This window comes from Cetorhinus maximus, chromosome 24, assembly GCF_964194155.1.
Source record: "Cetorhinus maximus chromosome 24, sCetMax3.hap1.1, whole genome shotgun sequence".
In the NCBI taxonomy this organism is placed as follows: domain Eukaryota; kingdom Metazoa; phylum Chordata; class Chondrichthyes; order Lamniformes; family Cetorhinidae; genus Cetorhinus; species Cetorhinus maximus.
In genome coordinates, this window is record NC_135902.1 from 32,566,144 (window position 1) to 32,587,344 (window position 21,201).

Sequence of the window (21,201 nt, forward strand, 5' to 3'; positions counted from 1 at the left end):
GCGCTAATAAAACACTCTCTACATGCAGCACTTCCATATTTGACTTATTATGTAGTATTATAATTTAGGTGGAAAAGGGTGTCTGATTATTAATCCTTGAAAAGAACCATTTAGCGAAAACAGTTTGAGAACTGCTGTGCTCAAACATAGGCATTGCTGGCCGTTTGGAATGTAGGCGAGTGGTAGTCACCAGATTGTATTCGCTCCCTGTGATGATCTAACCAAGTTTAAAACATGATTGAATAAATAAGCAAAATGTGAGTACATTTACCTTGCCAACTTTTCGGAAACCAGCAACACTTTTTGCTCACTTACTCAAAGGATTTTCACACAAGTGAGTTTCATTCGGCTAACTTGCTGCTCTTCACTCGCAATCACTCCCAGTTTCAAAAATGGATGTCTTTCTTGACAAGTTCTCCAAAGCTGCAACTGGAATGAAGCCATTTTGCTTCATCACTTTGCATCAACCATGTCCCATTTCTAAAGGCAGAAAATCTTTAAGAAGAGGCAAAAAGGAATTTCTCTAGCCAATTATGGATTAGGAAGGCCATTCCAGGATTTTTGCCTCTTGTCACTCCAGCTAGAAGTCCATCTTGCATGTTGATCACTGTTTTTGCAAAGATATTTTTCCCGATATCAGTCCTATATTTACCTTTTACCAGGTTTAATCCACGACCCTGATAATTTTCTTGCAGTTCAATTTTATTTTCGTTTTACCTTTTTCATGGCCATAACTACCTTGCATGCCTCTGTATGATTACAACATTGATTGGGGCTTGTGCCAACATCCCACCATTTATAGCAATTTTCTGCTTGCCTTGAAAGAGGGAACCTCAGTTCATGAGACAAAAGATGACCGGACAGTGGGACCAGGGGTGGTGATACTCCTGTGTTGGGTTTTCCCACTCATCAGTCTCGTGTAGAACCTAATGTTGCAGGAGAGGCTGGGACAGCAAGGGCAAAGTGGATCTCACCATTAGGGTCCAAGTCAGGCAAGCAGCTTGAACCACTGAAGACCAGGATATATACATAATTTTGTAGTTAGCCTTCTCACTTGGAATCCTAGAAAATGTGGACAGCATCATTCTGGCCAACATGGACAGGTGGACACCTGTAATATATCAAAAGTGGCACTCCTGCCCAGATACCCTCAGTGCTGGAGGACACTGAGATCCTAGCGGAACCACCGTAACCTATGGAATTTCAGGGTCTATCTGAGGTAACAAATACCCCTGCAGCCTGAAAAGCCCAGGTTCCTTCTGCCTTTCGACTCCATCAAAGCCTTTTACTCCAGAGATCAGCATTTGGCTCTTCATTGCATTGTTTCCAGCGCTTGAATGTCTACCTGGTTCCTCAGCAACCAGAACTGGTCATGATATTTAAGAAATGTCTCAGGTGCTACTGCTTTGACAATGGAATTCAACATTCTCTTGGCTCGGCGTTACTTGGGCTATTTGATTGTTGAGTCTACTAAAACTCCTAAGTTTCTTTTAGCTTGAAATTACGTATTATAAAAATATCCCAAAGTGTTTCCCAGCCAATGAATTACTTCTCAAGTATAGTCACTGTTGTTCTGGGGCAAATGCAGCAGCCAATCTGTATATAGCAAGGGTCTACAAATAGCAATAAGATGAATGATTTGTTAATCTGTTTTGCTTGTTCTGTTTGAGGGATGAATATTGGTGAGGTCAATTCACTGCTTCCCTTCCAAAAAAAGACTACCTGGGAATCTTTGTTATCCACCAGAACAGATAGATGGGGCTTTGGTTTAATGTTGAATCCAAAATTCAGTGGATCCAACAATGCAGCATTCCCCCAGTACCGCTTAAGCCTAGATAGTGATAGTGGCCTTTATTCACAAGTGTCTGACTCAGAAGTGAGGATGGCCATTGAGCCAAGATGATATTTATGATTGTGTTGCTGCCACATAAAAGTGTTTCTCCTGTGACCTTTTTTAAAAGTAGCTGGTGTGTTTTTACAATGATATAAAAGCTCATAAGGGATTGTGTAAACATATTGTGAGTTCATTTATTAAGACGATGCTGATGGGAACATATATACATGGATAGAAAGCTTGAGGACATCAGCAGCAGAGTTGCGTGTGCTACGCTCTGCTCACAGGCCAAAGTGAAACTGAGACTGGATCACATGACACATTTCCCTTCTAGTGATGGCATGCTGCTATCCAGTAAAGGCATGTTACAACAGCTGGTGCCAGGTAACCCTAACCCTGGCATATTGACAACCTATCATACCTAGTTCCCCCAAAGCATTGTAATATCACATAAAAGAACTCCAGATGCATTATATCACTATGTTAGCTCATAGCACCAAAAGAGGTGCAGTCCCACCACTACTGCACTGAGACAGCACTATTGACTCCTATAATCTTTCATCTCAATGCATTCACTTACCTTCTAATAGTCAGACTTTGATTTATGTTTCAGTACTTTGACCCTGTCTTTACTTATTCCCCACTTTCCCTTCTTATTATGCACATTTTCAAGCCAATTTTGGCTATTTATTTTGACTATGTTGCCCTTGACATGTAATTGTTTTCCTGGTATTTATATTTTCCCTGCTGTTATTTGTACCGCAGGTTCCGACAGTATCCTTCTGTCCAGTCTGCTTAGGATAATGATGTAGCCTTTATTTATTGCAACCCTTTCACTTTGAAAGAGGTTGAAGTAGTTTCCAATAAAGTGTAAAAAGAGCTAAATAGGCAGAGATTAACGATACTGCCACAATAGTAATTAGAAGTGGTAAAATTAGATCAGCTTGCACTATCAAAGTTTTGCAAGTGGTGAAATGTAGGAGCTTGTTCCACGTTGTGCAATTGCAGCATCTGCTGTACATTTTCCTGCTGTGCCAGGTTAGACGGTTAGTTGATTTTCACTCAATGCTTGCTGAAATGGTTTTCCACATCTAGTTACTCATTATTCCATTTAACTTGAATTAACTGCAAAATGAAGCTACAATTGCCGGAAGGTTAAAATTCAAACTATTGAAATATACATTTGCAAATCTAAGTCAATGTTACTAATTACATGTTTCGTATGCCTTAGATACTTCACATTGAAATTCATGCTTGCATACAGCACCAGTTGGCCAATTGAAATTTCGTATTTATCCTCCAGCAGTGACCTCAAGTTCCCAAAAGAGTCCATATTATTTATTTACATTTTTCATTATGTTTCATGTGCACTAAGATCATTTTTCACTTAAAATTGACCCTTCTTCATTACAAATTGAATTGATCTTGCTATCTCAGTTTAAGAGCAATGGTTATCCATATTGATTTAAACACACTAATTCTAAATTATTACAAATTTTAAGGAATAACTCAATTACATTCAACCCTTAGATCCAAGCTATCAGGAAATTCAAGTTTTCAGTCGCTAACTCATGCAATGCAATACTGAAAGAAATCCTGGATTGCAATGATACAGGTGCTCAGGTGTTAGGAGCATTCATGTTACTAAATTATTAAGCATCTTCCACAAAAATAAAAGCTTAAAACAATTCCCATCCATACTTCTTGCATGATCCTGTGATACTTCTACACAAGTATAACTGAAGGTCTTTAACTCATGTTGGTCCAGATTTTGAGGTCAGTGGCAACTGAACAGTACTCACCGTTTAATATGCTTACAGCTGCCTACTGACTCTGTGAGCTTTCACATGACAATATATGATAATTAGAGATCCATTTCAGAGTAGCATCTCTATAGCAAATCTGGGACTCGTGAACGAAACAAGCAACAGTGTAATTCCTCAACCTATCAAATTGAAGAATCTTTATGAAATCACACACAGTCTAAACCAGGAAGTGTGAGTTAGGATATTTAATTAAAGTAAAGTCATGCACAAAAAGCAAAATAAAGGAAGCGGAAGAAAATGGGATTGAGAGAGGGCGATAAAAAACACAGAATGAAAATGTAAAAGAATTTTAATTTCATTTTTTAAATCACCAGTAATAATTAAAATCTGAAGGAATGAGACTCCACATTTGTATAAGTTAAAAAATTCAATTACCATTTAGAACGAGAGGCCATAGTTTTAGGCTAAGGGGTGGTAGATTTAAATCAGAGATGAGGAGGAATTACTTTTCTCAAAGGGTCATGAATCTGTGGAATTCACTACCTCAGAGTGCAATGGATGCCGGAACGCTGAATAAATTTAAGGAGGAGATAGACAAATTTTTAATTAGTAATGGGTTGAAAGGTTATAGGGAGAGAGCGGGAAATTGGAGTTGAGGCCGAAATGAGATCAGTCATGATCGTAATGAATGGTGGACAGGCTCGAGGGGCTGAATTGCTTACTCCTGCTCCTAGTTCTTATGTTCTTATGTTACACTTGAATGGACAAGCCATAAATTTTATGGTGTGTTTAGTGGGTTAAAACAAAAACTTCACACCCTTTCATGTGTTTACTGGTGAATATCTTGGCGAAGCAATGGTGTAGCTATCCCTTAGATATTGTCTTTACCTAATAGTTTTCACTGTGACCAAATCTGTTTTTTGTCTTTTTCCTCCTCCAAGTAAACAGGACTTGAATAGTGGTAAATGCCATTTTGCTATCTTTTTGCTCAGTTTGGCATCTGAAACATCCCGTGCAGCTCTTCTAGAAATGCAACTTATAACTCCAGATACGCATGCATATCATTATTTAGAACAGAGTTCAACTGCATTTTAATTAAATTCCCTCCCTGATACTGTTCTTTGTTTCTCAACCGAAAACTATTATCACCATTTAAGCCATGTTGTAAAGTGAGAATCAGCATCCATGGTGACTGACTGAGACTTTATACCTCACATTGTATACTCTTCATTTTGGTGCTTACTAGCAGGCGGGAAATTTTGGATGATTTTATTTTCTCTCAACTGTTATTGCCCTGCTCAGGTCAAATCCTGGACAGTGTACTGACAATAGAGGAAAAATAAAACCACCTAAATCCTTGTGCAGTTTGTGACTCAAATTCTCAACAGTCGAGTGAGGGTGTGTAACATATCCAAAGACAATTAGGGCCTGCGCAACGAGGATATTTTATCTGTAGAGTGCACTTGAGCAATTGTCTGCAAAATACCAAAATTGATAACATAGAACATTTAAAAAGTGAAGGAAATAAATTAAGCTCAAATAATCCAGGAGAGTCAGTACCTGCTGGGAGCACTTCCACTACCAGACACCTCTGCAGAGAGTTGTCTGTTGCATATAATAGTTATAAATTTCACAGATGTCTGACACAGCAATGACAGACAAAGAATTGTTTGATGCAAGAAAACTTTTTAACGAGTACCGCTCTATATTGACAAAGGCAATTCTATTAATATTCTTATTTTCCAGGGAATGTAATTTTTTCTTATTGATTTATCACAATTACTATGATTGTCATGGGCTATTATTAGCATAACAAGGAAAACCGGATTCTGTTGATTGTCATATTGGGTTTTTACATATTACAGCATCATGACATCCTTAGCCTGTCATTCTTTGAGTGATGTGCACACACACACACACAAACGAGCTGCAATGCAGCAAAATTTTAATACAAGCTTTAAAAAAAAACCTTTATTAATTAGCAAGTGTGCAGTTTAAACAGAATCTCACAGCCTGTAGAATAAGTGCAATATCAAGAGTTTTATTTTCGTTAAACTTAACTGTGCAAGTCAGGGGGTTCCTGTGAATTACACAAACCCTCCGTTATGTTGAAATAATAATGGAAGACTGTGCTGGTGTTCTGAAATACAAGGTACCAGATCAAGTATCTTATCAGCCACTTTATCCTCAGTGTCCAAGCATTGTTACAGTTGATCACAGTTTCTTTTCATGTTTGAGCCACCACCTTGTGCGTCTGATCTTTTGTAGCCTGCAAGCTAACTGTTCCAGCTCGAGCATAAACTCTCCATTGTTGCTGACACACAGGAGGGTGTGGGTAGCTGACATCCCATCACGTTACAGCTTCATGAGACAAATCTCAATTGAGCCCAACTATCCGAAACCAAACGTACCATGTCTTCAGTCTCACTGAATTAGGAAATAATAAAAACAGTAAAGCCGAAAGCGTTGCTTGAAAAGCAGATCATGCGGCAGCAAAATATGGTCAGGTTTTAAGGCACATGAGCCACTGATCAAAATAAAAATAACACTAAATTAAGTTTATTTAAATATATTGAAGACCTAATAATTTATGCAGAATCACAAAAAATACAACTGCACATGATCATTACACTGACAGCTCGAGCTTGGGTACTCTGGAGTGTGGATGTTGCAGAGGCTGTGGTGCCAGGGCTCAGTCTAGCTCTCTCACTTCATAACTGAATTTAACTCAGTTCTACCATCATATCTGGACTACGTGGAGGATTTTCGATACTAGTGTCTGAATTTTCATGGGGATGGAGAGGTCCCCGGCTTATTCAAAATGGCACCAGAGCCCTGATTCCGTAAGTCCTGTTGCCGAACCCAGCATTTTCGTTGGGGGAGGGGGGGGGCAAAACTGGGGTGGGGTGCAGTTTGCACATCTGTGCTTCACAAAGGCAGCTGCACATGTAGAAATGCAGCTGCCTTCAAACAGATCAAATTTTCGTTCAGGAGATGTCCAAAACACCAGGGCGGAATTCTACAGCCCTGTGGTGGGGGCCAGGGCTGTAAGATGCAGCGAGCCATTCAAAAGTCCATTAACTTCAGTAAGACCGTAAAATCCTGCCGGCATAAAATTCCACCGAACTTGTGAGCTTTACACTTTTCATGAGATGTACTAAACCTCTAGGATTTGTTTGGAGAGTTAGGGTACCCTTTTGGATAGGTCCAGGGACACCTTTGGGCGAGCTCAAGTGCCCATCAAGAAAGGTCAAGTGCCCTTTGGAATTGTTAAAAGTAGACATGAATGCATGTAAAAGATTGGATAAACTCATTGGTACTGCCAAGCTGTTAAGGCATTTAAATCTCCTGGCTGTTATTTTTTTTTTAACCTGTAGTTTTAAAAGAAATCATTGCTTGCCATTTCACTCTATCTGTTGACATAAGCTTGAGGGCAATCATTGAGGGCTGCATGACTGATTCCAAACCTATTATTGTCACAGTTTGATTGACAGCTCTAAGTGGTTATAAAGCCTTTGATGTGGGGCTATGAATAAAAATGCTTGTTTTCAAAAGGGATGAAATAGTTGAAGGCATTTAAATGTAGTGAATGGGTTTTTCTATCAATGTGAGTTTTTTAGATAAAATAATGAGGGCATCAATAGACGTATAAAACTTTATTTTATTTCATCTCACAATCAGTCTTGAGGTCTGCACATACTGGGTGAGTTGGTATGAAGTGTGTAAAGGAAAAAGGTGGTGGGTGGGGGTGCATGGGTTGGCATGAGTTGGCACTTAGTGGCAGAGGGTCTATAAAGGGCCATTAGGGTGGGCGGGGGCATGAGTTGGTATGGGTTTGCATGGATAGGGTACGGGGTGGTGAGGGGGTGTGAAGTGATTGAGGACTAGAGGGCTGTTTTTCACTTTTTTCTTTACAGCTGAGACAAAGTGCCAGAGCACAATGATAGGCCTTTCTGATAGCATGCTCCAACACCCGGCAGCCCCTGCATTTGCCTCCGCCCTGTTTCTAGGGGTGATGCCCACCCCTCTGACTCCATCCCCACCCTCCTGGAATGAAAATCTGACCACCTGGGGCACTTTGACCTGAATGGGGTTTGTGGAGGCGGGAACTTTCCCAATTTTGCAATCCTGACTCGGGAGTGAAAATTCAGGCTGGGTTTTCAATATGCCACTTGAAAGTAATGATTTCCTCAGCATGCATTATTTCTAAGGTTGTTTCTTTTAATACAATTGATGTACAAGTTTAACTTGATTGAAGTGTCTTATGTCACACCATTCCTGATGGCCACCCTCCCATCCCCAACCCTCTCCCCCGCACCAGGTAACTTGATATTTTCCACTCATGTTTAGCTGAAATGTAATTGTGGAGCAGTATGGCAGTCTGAATCCTGGTCAGATGGTGCAACTTGCTGTGGCCAAATATGGTCCTTGGCTAAAACAGCATTCATATTGGCATTATCACATTGCTGTAGAGGACACAGCTATTGTATAAGTTACAATAATCATACAAATACCTTCCTCTGCCACTTAATGAAATGCACTGCATTCCGAAACCTTCTGACATACTGCTCAGTTCTAAAATATGGAATTGCATTAAAGATAACAATTAGTTCATGTAGCAATGCTGGGCCCATGATGCTCTTTTCTGTGAAGAAATGTTTTTAATCATGAAGATGGACCCAGAACTGAATGAAAATATCACCTTTATTAGATTTGTAAATGTGATGATTGTTGAAAGCTCATCAGCACCTGTTCAAAATACACAGAGAATCCTTTAGATCCTATTTCTAATTGGTTTGCCATATGATCAGAAAGTAAATCACGTAGTTTTTCAAGCTATTAGAAAATGGAACAATTAGTTTCATGTAATCACTGTGGATGTAAAGGACCATTTTACATGTTTGCGCATAGTCCAGTTCCTAATGAACACTATTTTCATATCTGAATTTTGTTTTGCAAGTGACCTATCAACACTGAAATTGTCCTTTGTTGTTGTTCCCTGGGTAGTACGGAACAATGCACGTTCCAGCATTAAGTAGATTGTATCCTAAAAGAGAATAGGAGAAGGAAAGGGACCGTGACTAATGGGGAAGGCATGCAAATATGGCTTGTTCAATTTGACAGGCAATTTGGATTCAAAATGGCTATTCTGGGAATGAGAATGCCTCACCTGACCTAAACCTCACTTCTATGTCATGGCTGGCATGCTTTGCATTTTACTTGAACTTGCCTGTCATTTTATCATTTCCTTTTGCCGTTCCTCCAGCAGACAGATGAAGCCGCACAGACAGATTCGTCACAGCAGCTACAGTCATCAGAGACCACAGAGAAACAGCAGCCCAAAAGGTTACATGTCTCCAACATCCCCTTCCGATTCAGAGACCCTGACCTGCGACAAATGTTTGGGGTAGGTGCATAGCTTTTAATCATAGATGAAGCAATGACCCTGCCTGCCTCAGAAATTCTGAGCTCTGACATATATATTCACACTTGTTCAGCATTCTATCATCAGGTGCATTGGAGCTAGACAGCACAATCTTTATTGACTGATGGTTTACAGATTGGGTGATTGATTGCAATTTTACAGGAGAAAGAGATGGTAGTAATTTATTGTGGCAGTGTCAGCACACTTCAAAATGGACTTTAATTAGGGATTTTGCACTTAAATCCAACATTTACAATCAAGTGATTCAAAGAAGCTGCATTCTTCAATTTGACAATTCTACTAACAACCTGCTGAATTAATATATGTTGAAAACTTTGCTTTTTTAATTTGATGTGGAATGGAACACCTACTGTCTATGAGAGCACATTCAACTGCATGAGGTTAAGACAGGTACAGCTGTCTGCCCCTGCTTACCTGTACCCAGACCCTGCCTCTTAGGCAGTGTTTACTTACAAGGCATTGGTTTCATGACAGTGATAATAGTTGATTGAAGCAGAGAACAGAAGCATTCTTTCTGGAAGGGATTTGATTATGTAACCCTTTACATATAAAATTGAAATGACATGATATATTTAAAATCCAGTAATATCAAAAAGAATGACAGTACATGAGTCCCAATTTTTTTAAATAAATGAACAAGGCATCCAGTTCATTTGAATTAAATGCTCTAAACCTCTAATTAAATGATTCTTCCGGAGAATTAAAATTAGGTCACAGTATCACATGACCATGTCTTTATTTTATAAGTGCAGTCAGCGTGATTGTAGTCTAAGACTTTCTCTTGCTACAAGTAGGCAGAACTTCAGCTGAGGACACAACATTTTTGATTCTTCACATGAACTGCTCGTGGAATTTACCTCTCCCAGAGGTCAGATGGCTGCCAACTGCACTAAATTATTTATAAACTTAAACCCAGACTTAGTGTTTGTCCTTTCCCAACAGAGCCTAATAGCACATTATATTGAATCTGGAGATTATGAGATATCTTTTCCTCTGGGTATTAATTTGAATAAAAAAGCAGATGATAATAAGCAAGACTGGTAGAATGTGGTACCAGACTTTTTTTTTTCCATTATTACTGTTATTTCAAGTCTTGCTCATAGCCTGGAATGAATGTTAGTAAATTAATGAAAAGAAAAAAGTAAAGTGCTTGTTAAGGAGCTTGAAACCTTTTTGAAGGCATGTCCTGAGAATATCCTGAAGAATTGAGCAGCAGCAGGTATGCTAGGAAAACGAATGGGACCAAAGACTGACAAGACCCCTGGATCTGACGGCCTGCAGACTAGGGTATTAAAGGACGTGGCTACAAAGTTAATAGATGCATTTGCTGTAATCTTCCAAAATACCCCAGATTCGGGAAAGGTCCCAGCAGATTGGAAAACTGCAAATGTAACGCCCCTATTCGGGAAAGGATGGAGGTAGGAAGCAGGAAACTATAGGCCAATTAGCCTAACATCTGTCACTGGGAAAATGCTGGAATCCATTATTAAGAAAGCAATAGCAGGACATTTTTAAACAGTCATAATACAATCAAGCAGAGTGAAATTGTGCTTGACAAATTTATTAGTGTGGCTGAAGAAAAGGGACATTTTTTGTCGAAGCCTTTCATCTTGCACCCATCAGGACAATTCGCAAGAATACCAAATGTAAAGGAAACAACAATTTATACTGCACAAGAACAAAGTGCTGATTGGTTGGCAAGTGGACTCTGACTCTAGTGAATTGCCTCAGGGCAATGTCTTGACCAATTAGTGTCAAGCTGCCTGGTTTAAAGTTCAAACAATGCTTGGCAGTTAACAGTCAGTCGCTGCCAACTGGTGCATTCTCCATGGCAATGCCTCTACCAATCTGAGTCCACTTGCCAGCCAATCAGCACACTGTTCTCATACAGATTAAATTGTTGTTCCCTTTACATTTGGTATTCTTGTGAATTATCTTGATGAGTGCAAGACAAAAAGCTTCAACAAAAAATCTGTTTTTTTTTAGCCACACTCAAGTTCTGTACTTCCAAATTTATTAGAGTTATTTGAGGATGTAACATGCAGGGTGGAGAAAGAGGAATCAGTGTGTTTGGATTTCTAAAAAGTCATTCGATAAGATCTGCATAAAAGCCTACTATACAAGCTCATGCTGTTGGGGGTGATATATTAGCATGGCGAGAGGATTGGCTAACTAACAGGAAACAGAGTCGAGATAAATGAATCATTTTAAGATTGGCAAACTGTAACTAGTGGGGTGCCATTGGGATCAGTGCTGGGGCCTCAACCATTTATAATCTATATTATTGACTTGGATAAAGGGGCACAGGGTACAGTAGTTAAATTTGCTGATGATACCAAAATAGGTGGGAAAGCAAGCAGTGAGGAGGACACAAAGTGGCTGCAAAGGGTTATGTATATATAGGTTCAGTAAATAGGCAAATGTTTGGCAGATGGGGTATCATGTGGGAGCTGAGGTTATGCATTTTGGTAGGAAAAATAAAAAGCAGAATATCATTTAAATTGAAAGTGACTGCAGAATGCTGCTGTACAGAAGGAGCTGGGTGTCCTAGTACGCAAACCACAAAAGGTTAGCATGTGGGTAGAGCAAGAGATTAGGAATACTAAAGGAATCTTGACCTTCATTGCAAGGAGGATGGAGTGTAAAAGTAGGGAAACATAGAAATATAGAAAATAGGAGCAAGAGTAGGTCATTCGGCCCTTCAAGCCTGCTCCGCCATTCAATATGATCATGGCTGATCATCTTTCCCAACGCCACATGCCTACTCTTTCCCATACCCCTTGACGCCTTTAGAATCTAGAAATCTATCTGTTCCCTTCTTAAGTATATTCAATGACTTGGCCTCCACAGCCTTCTGTGGTAGAGAATTCCATAGGTTCAACACCCTTTGAGTGAAGAAGTTTCTCCTCATCTCAGGCCTAAATGGCCTACCGAGTATCCTGAGACTGTGACTCCTTGTTCTAGACCCCGCAGCTAGAGAAAACATCATCCTTGCATCCATTCTGTCCCACCCTGTCAGCATTTAATACATTTCAATGAAATCTTCTCTCATTCTTCTAAGCTTCAGTGAATACAGGCCTAATCGACCTAATCTCTCATGATGAGAGATTAGCTACCATTTGGCTTAAGAATGCATAGCACTATTCACTTCTATGTTAAAATGAAAGTTCTATTACTATAGGGAAATAAAAGTGTCAATCATGCAGACTTTTAAGTTTCAATACCTGAAACTGTAAGCACTTGAAACCTCTTAACCTTGGTGTAAATAAACACTGTGAAATTGGCAGCAGAGATCAGAGGGCCAGAGTTGTCAATCAAGCAATATTTTCCCTGGGGCTAGGTGTTTTAGTATGCAAATGGATGACTGGGCTCTCAGCCAAGAATACATGAGGCTTGGCTGAGAGCCCAGAAATCCATCCTATTGAAACAATTGAGCCCCAGAGAAAACATTGCTTGATTGACAGCTCTGTGTCTCTGATTTCTGCTGTCAAATGCACAATGTGTGTTTACACAAGGTTAAGAGGTTTCAAATGCTTGCAGTTTCAGCTACTGAAACTTTAAAGGGTCTTGATATTGACATGTTTATTGACTTCTAGTAAAAAGAAGTTTTTAACATAGTGTAAAGTTATGAATGAATGACTGACTGTTTTTAAAGCCTTTTTTTTTTACACATCCTATTGTCACTATGGACTTCATTGGTTCTATAGAGTGTATAATGGGTCAATGGGCGTGGAAGTATCATAGCTTGGCAGAGGGCATATGAGGGGCCATGGGATTGTTTGGGGACATGGGGGCATGCGAGGCCATTGGGGGGCATACCTGGGCATGAGGCAGCATGGATGGAGCATGGGGAGTGTATGGGGAGGGAGGGTGTGATGGGTGGGGGCTGGAGGACCTTCCTGTTTTTATTTTAAATGGAATGAAGTTCCACAGCACCGAGGCGGGTTTTTTAAACAGCCAGGCTCTGCACCCGGCAGCCCCAGTGGCTGTTTCCAACCCTTTCCCTGGGTCGGCTGGCCCGACCCCAGCCCATACTCACCCCCCACCCCCACCCCACCCACCTGAAAATCCTGTCCTTGCAGGCACTTCCTCCAAAGACTGGTGGGCCTAGCTGGGAGTTTTCCTGACTGCCACTACCTGCCTTGAGGATGAAAATCCAGGCCAGATTCTGAGGGTAAGTGTTGGCAGGGTAGGAATCTAAAGCTAGCGGGCACAGTTTCAGATTAAGGGGTCTCCCATTTAAGATGGAAATGAGGAGGAATTTCTTCCCTCGGGGGGGACCATTAATCTTGGGAATTCTCTACTCTACCCCAGAAAGCAGTGAAAGCTGGGTCATTGAATATATTCAAGGCTGAGTTAGACAGATTTTTGATCTACGCGGGAGTCAAAGGTTATGGTGGGGGGAAGGGCAGACAGAAAAGTGGAGTTAAGGCCATGACCAGATCAGACCAGATCTTATAGAATGGTGGAGTATGCTTGAGGGGTCAAATGGCCTACTCCTGCTCTTATTACTTATGTTCTTATGTTATGAGCAACATGTTGACATGTGAGTCAGAATGGACATTAGTTATTCAAGTGATCGATCATATTTGGATGCATCAGCAAAGCAAACTCAGAAGTGAATAATGTTATGGATTCTTAAGCCAAATAGTAGCTTCTTCACACTCCAGCAGGAACTGGAGGAGAGGGTGACGCAGCAGTGGAGAGGCAAACTGGTCATGGAACCAACTTCCTCAGGGGATGGGTCAATGGCACCCACCTGAACATGATGGAGGACCTATACATGATAAGGGTTCTGTTCAGTAGGGAGGCTGTGACTGAAGTTTACCATCTGCTTCTTGAAGACAATGTTCACAGTCAACCATCCACACTGCAGTGAAGATGCCCTCAACTCTTATGTCACTTAGGCCAGTCACTATGCAATCCACTGCTGCATGAAGCAAGTGACTGGTGCTGTGTTTCATCATACACCCATTCCCAAGCTACAGGATATCATTTGCTTTATGTATGTTGTCCACATCTACCGGCTGTTCCATTTCAGTATTTAAAAAGTCGTACGTAAGCCATGCCACAAAATTATACATATCAAGATAAATCTTACGATGTGTTCATCCTGAGGAAAATCTGATGACTCTTTGAAGACAAAGAAAGAAGGGAAGGCTGGCCACTTGGGGAAATGGACTACGTTATGCTGCCATGGCTAATGACACAGCCGCCATACTCCAGTAATGATACAGAAGTATGGGTTAAACAGAAGCTTCATAAAGAAAATGGGTGGACCACTAAGGAAGTTGACTGGGTCCAGAAAATGATATTAGTGTGCTGCATCAGGCATAGTATTCCAATGCGGGCCAAGACTGAAACATGTACCTCAATGAGGAGCAGCAGTTATCCATGGAAAACCATAAGGACTAAGCACAGAGCAGATACCTGCAGCAGAACAAGAAATGCAGCCCGGGAGACTTATGTATGAGGGTCTTTATTGCCCGGTTCTTCTCCTATGAGCTCCACAATTTGCTATTACACTCACCATGGGCAAGTTTTCAATAGCTAAGCAGATAGTTGCTTTTTCTGTTTGCCTTCATTAACATTTTCTATTCTGTGCACTAAAATAATGACAAGTAAAAGGTTTGTCATTTTGTGTTACATCATACAGAGAATGTTACACAAATGGGTTAAGGGTTTGTCGGTTAATGCTGACAGTAGTAATTTCCAGGCAAATGTTTGTGTTCTTCTGCTCAGCATGTTTAATTTGCTTTTCTCACATTTTCACTGCTTTCTTTTAATGAACACCTTCCCATCCCTTCCCTGGGTGTCCCACTCCCAGGCGCTTATTAGGTTAGGGCTCAGAAGCGGTGGATGAACACTCTTGTCAAAATCCCTGCGGTATCGAATTAATAAAATTACCTATATCAGAAACCTCTGACTGTACTGACCGTACTGGTGCTACAGAGCGATGTGCATGATTCAATGTTTTGGGATGCAGCACTTGGTACCTCAGAACTGCTACTGACAGGGGAGGCAACTGGCTGCTCACAATTCTCTGCATGCTGGAAATATGTCATCAGGAGACTCCCTATGCTTCTAAGATGTGTGCTGTCTGCATCCCAAGAATGAATTTTGTTTTAAATATGAGAGGTGACCTTATGAAGGTTTACATAAAGTGGGATTTGAAAATGTGAATTTGCATGTTACTTTAATTTTTTGTGATTAAGACAAGGGTTCAAACTAGTCAAATGTAATTTTGACATATCAAGGACTTCTTGGGGCACAGTGAATAATTGCAATTGGAATAGATTTCTCTCTAAAGTGAGGAAGTCTAAAATTCTGGATGCATTTAGGAAACAATTGGAGTTTGCAATGGGGGAGGGGTCGAGGAAACTTTATGGTGCATCCGGGTGCAGGAACTAATAATCTTCCTCATCCATAATTACCTTGTGATATGCCCTTTGGGTATTGTATAGTTAAGGCATGAGTTATTCAGCAATTGTGCACAATTAGTGTGCATGGACATGTTAATGTATGATTAATATGGTACCTAACACTTGGTTTACACAGTCATCTGCACACCTCTTCAATTTCCTCATTCAACACCTTTTAAGTGCTGTCTTTCAATTCATTGAACAGATCTGATTTCATGTGTTGTTAATGGTATCTCCTGGGAAGGTACAACTCCTTGTCCTCCAACTGTGAGCCAATTTTCCCCAGAACCATGAGAACAATAAGGATTAACATATTGTAAATGGGCAGTTTTAAAATTCAAACATTTTGCAATTGCAACAAGGAATTGCTGGTAATTCAAAACTATCCATCAGAAGTTCATCATGGTTTTATAATGGCAGATTTTAGAATTAACAGAATTAGAATATACTGAGCCACCAGTAGGGAATTTGAATTAAATAATGCACTAAATTCTACATTTTTTATAAGACAATTCAATTATCAGGGAATGCACAGTATGGTAACATAGTGGTTATATTACTGGACTAGTAATGCAGAGGCCTGGATGAGTTAAAATCTCACACAAGCAACTGGGAAATTTAAATTCAGCTAATTAAATAAAATCTGAAATAAAAAGCTAGAATCAGTAATGGTGACCATGAAACAACTGGATTATCATAAAAACCCATCTGGCTCACTATTATCCTTTAGGGAAGGAAATTTGACATCCTTATCCTGTCTGGCTTATATGTTACTCCAAACCCACAGCAATGTTGCTGACTCTTAACTGGCCTCTGAAATGAGAAAGTAAGTCACTCAGTTGTATCAAACTGCTACGAAAAAGAAAAATAAACCTGGACGCATCACCCAGCTTTCATCTAGGATTTGGACAAAGCAAAGGCAATCCCAGCCCATACAATCCTGCAAAGTGCTCCTCACTAACAAAATATTCTCTGGGTGGGGGATTTCAATATCCATCACTGAGTGCCATTACTGACTGAACTGACTGAGTCCTGAAGGACATAGATGGCAGAGAACCAACAAGAGGGAAAAACCTACTTGACCTCACCCTCACCAATGCACCAGTTGTAAATGCATCTGTCCATGAGACGATTTGTAGGAGTGATCAACCGCACAGTCCTCCTGGAGACAAAGTTCCATCTTTACATAGAAGAGACATTTCATTGTGTTGTGTGCCACTCAGGGTGACCATCTCTGGTTCAAAAAAATAAGGGATACACTATGTGGGTGCTGGTGAATCTGTGAGAGTGGAGTGGGGGTTGTTGGGGAAACATTCAGGGCAGTGGGGGAGGGAGGGCCATAGACATGCAACCAACTCCAATCCTGAAGCTGCTGCCTGCCGTTCCCATCCCGTTTTAACATCCCCCCCACCCGCCCCGTCCCCAGACACCCACAGTTTAGCCCCGAACCTCCCATGCCCAAAGCAAAACATGTCTTTTGCTTGACCCAGGACGCAAGACTAAAGGCCAATTTACAGAAAGGTCCCGGAAATGCTGAGACAATTGGTCACCCTGGTGACACTACCACTGTGCTAAATGGTATAGATTCAGAACTGATCTACCAGCTGAAAACTGGACATCCAGGAGGTTCTGTGTGCCATCACAGCCTGAAAACTCATGACCTGGCATATCCCTGGCTCTACTATTATCACAAAGTCTGATTCAATGAGGAGTGTAGGGGACCACGACAGGACCAGCACCAGACACACCTAAAAATGAGGTGCCAACCTGAAGTGACAACACAGAATACATGCATGTTATCAAGCAGAAAAGGCTCATACTCGATAGAATTAAATGATCCCATAATCTGCGAAGAAGATCAAAGCTCTGGTGTCCTGCCTCCTTCAGCCTTGAATGTTGGTGAGCAATTAAATAACTAACCAGAGGAGGAGGCCCTATGGGCATTTCAATCCTCAATAATGACAGAGCCCACTATTTGAGTAGTGAAGTTTGCAGCCATCTTTAGGCGGAAGTGCTGAGTGAATGATCCACCTCGGTCGCCTCCTGAGGTCACTGCCATCCCTGAAACCAGTCTTCAGCAAAATCGGTTCACTCCACATGATGTCAAGAAATGGCCGAGAGCCCTGCACACAGCAAAGGCTATGAGCCCCAATAATATCCCATCTGCAGTGCTGAAGACTTGTTCTTCTGAACTAGCTGAACCTTCAGCCAAGCTCTCCAGCACAGTCACAATACTGGCAATTACCTAAATGGAAAATTGCCCAAGTATGTCCTGTTCCCAAGAAACAGAAAAAATCCAATTCAGCCGTCGGCTAATTACCACACCATCAGTCTACACTCAATCATCAGCAAATTGATGGAAGGTGTCAACAACAGTGGTATCAAGCGACACTTATTCACCAGTAACCTGTTCACTGTTCACTTAGTTTAGGTTCCCACAGGACCTCTTGCACCAGACGTCATTACAGCCTTGGTCCAAACATGGACAAAGGAGCTGAATTCTGGAGGTGAGGTGAGATTGACTGCCCTTGACATCAGAGCAGTATTGGGTAAAGTGTGGCATCAAGGAGTCCTTGTAAAATTGAAATCAATGGAAATCAGGGGAAAATTCTCCACTAACTGGATTTGTACCTAAAACAAAGGAAGGTGGTTGTGGTTGCTGCGTTGCTGGAGGCTAAACATCTCAGCCCAGGATATTGCTGCAAAAGTTCCTCAGGGCATTGTCCTGGGCCCAACCATCCTGAGCTGCTTCATCAATGATCTTCCCTCCAGCATAAGGTCAGAAATGGGAATGTTCACTGACGATTGTACAGTGTTCAGTTCTAGTCGCAACACTTTGTAATTGAAGTAGTTCATGCTGATAAGCAGCAAGACCTGCATGGCATTTAGGCTTGTGCTGATAAGTGGTAAGTAACGTAAGTGCCAGGAAATGTGCATTCCAATAAGAGAGATTCTAACCATTTCCCTTTGAGGTTCAACAGCATTATCATGAAATTTCCCCAGTATCCACATCTTGGGGACACAATTGACCAGAAATTTAACTGGACAAGCAGGTCAGGGGCTTGGCATTCTTCAGTGAGTGACTCACCCTCTGATTCCCCAAAGCCTTTCCACCATCAACCCTCAAAGTCGCCCTTATTAACATCTGGGGTTTGTGCCAAAATTGGGAGAATTGTCCTACAGGCTAGTCAAGCAATAGCCTGATATAGTCATACTCACCAAATCATACCTTACAGCCAATGTTCCAGGTACACCTCCATCACCATCCCTGGGTACCCCCTGTCCCACCAGCAGGAAGGAACCAGCAGAGGCAATGGCACAGTGGTATACAGTCTGAAGGGAGTTGACCTGGAGTCCTGAACATCGACTCCAGACCTCACAAGGTTAGGTCAAACATGGGTACTGAAACCTCCTGTTGATTACCAACTACTGTTCCCCCTCAGCTGATGAATCAATGCTCCTCCAGGTTGAACACAACTTGGAAGAAGTACTGAGGGTAGAAAGGGCACAAATGTACTCTCAGTGGGGGCTTCAATGCCCATCATCAAGAGTGGCTCGCTAGCACTACTACTGACCAAGCTAGCCGAGTCCTGAAGGACATATCTGCCAGACTGGTCCTTCAGCAGATTGGGAGGAAACCAACAAGAGGAAAAAATCTACACAGGCACACCATGCAGTGTAGTGCCATTGACAAGATACACTGCAGCAACTCTCCTATGCCTTTTTAACAGCATCTCCAAAACTCGCAACCTCTACCACCTAGAAGAACAAGGGCAACAGACACATGGGCACACCACCACCTGCAAGTTCCTCCCCAAGGCATACACCACTTTAACTTGGAGATATATATAACTGTTGTTCCTTCATCTTTGCTGGGTCAAAATCCTGGAAATCCCTTCCTAACAGCACTGTGATTGTATCTTTACCAGATGGACTGTAGCAGTTCAAGAAGGCAGCTCACCACCGCCTTCTGAAGGGAATTAGGGATGGACAATAAATCCTGGCATTGCCAGGGATGTTCACATCCCATGGACAAATATTTTTTAAAAGTTGAACAAATTAACTTTGAATTAAGAATAGTGTTCTATCATGCCACAGGGCACTTTTATCACAGTTTGTTTAAAGTTATAATGTATATGCCTATCATTTCCATATCTGTCCTTGGTTGGTACTTCATATTAATTTTGTAGCCTAGCCAAGTCTTTTTCATCCTGTGTAAGTTCTCGTTGTTAACAGCACTACCATCTAGTATCAGCTGCATGCCATCATTAAATCTGGTTTTATGAAGTGAATACAGAGCCATAACTACAAGAAATGAACTCGCTTGCACACTACACAGTTAAGTGGCAATTTAGATCCTTGAAGTGTATAAAAGCAGCCTTATTACAAGTGGTATTAAAGCAGGATTATAATGCATTGTGATTGGCTGGTTTTCTGTCATCCTATTGTCAAGTTCTGGTTTCATAAAATCAACCACAAGATATCATTTTGATTGGTGGATGTTAAAATTGGGCAAAAAAAGCATTAAAAATTATTGCTTATCAAAGTGAAAATGATCTTTGGCATGTGGTAACCATTTTTGCAGTTGTGAAGGATTTTTTGACAGAAAGTATCCTATTGAATAGAAAAAAAAATCCCTATTGCCTACCACTGAAAACATTTCACTTTCTGCATGAAATGTGACTTGTCCTCTCTCATTATCTGGCACTGATCCCTGATAAATTTCTGGTGTCGGCTTTGTTTAAGTGGCAAAGAAGGGATCCAAGTGGAATTACCGCTTTTGTTTGGGAACTCTCCATTAAAGTGTTAAAATGATTAAGATGCCCTTGCTGGTTCCCTACACCTGCAGCAACTTAAAGAGCCAAGCAGTATCCCAAAATGTGACCATAGAGTTGTCTCTGCTTGTAAATTGAAATTCTATTAATAAAGGAAATCATGTAACGTGTCCTTTTCTGCATTAAAGTTGCCGCTTAAAGTTACTATCGCATTTTTAGCACCTGACAATGCTGGTAGCCTGGTATGTATGGGCCAGTGTTAAATCCATTGCTTCTGAAGTGGTACTATACAATGGATGGCATCACATCATCATCACTACTTCATTCCAAAATATCCATCCATGCTTGAGCAAGTTTCTGTGTTTGACGGAAGTGACACCAGAAAATTCAGTGGCCAATAAATAGGCCAAAAAGCAGGCAATCTTGTGAGGAGCAACTTTGCCACTAACTCCGAATTGGATACTGCAAAGTCTCTGGGCGCTGACAACATTCTGGCAATAGTACTGAAGCCTTGTGTTCCAGAGCTAGCTGCACCCTTAGACATACTGTTCCTGTACAACACTGGCATCTACCCAGCAATGTTGAAAATTGTCCAGCCCTGTCTACAAAAAGCAGGACAAATCTAACCTGGCCAATTACTGCCTCATCAGTCTACTCCTAGGCCCAACCATCTTGCATTGCTTCATCAATGACCTTCCCTCCATCATAAGGTCAGAAATTTTATTTTATTCATTCAAGTGTTGCGAGCTTCGCTGGCTTGGCCAGCATTTATTGCCCATCCCTAATTGCCCTTAAGAAGGTGGTGGTGAGCTGCCTTCTTGAACTGCTGCAGTCCCTGTGGTGTAGGTACACCCACAGTGCTGTGAGGGGGGGAGTTCCAGGATTTTGACCCAGCGACATTGAAGGAACGGTGATATTTTTCCAAGCCAGGATGGTAAATGACTTGGAGGGGAACCTA

The 21,201-nt window shown here is 41.2% G+C and overlaps 1 protein-coding gene across 1 annotated transcript in view; it reads left to right on the plus strand.

Annotated features, from left to right (window-relative positions):
- rbfox3a (RNA binding fox-1 homolog 3a) overlaps nucleotides 1-21,201 on the plus strand; it is a 440,178-nt gene that overhangs the window by 294,746 nt on the left and 124,231 nt on the right. The window contains exon 3 of the mRNA XM_078570955.1: nucleotides 8,867-9,007. Coding sequence (XP_078427081.1) covers nucleotides 8,867-9,007 — 141 coding nt within the window. The remainder of the gene's footprint in view (nucleotides 1-8,866; nucleotides 9,008-21,201) is intronic.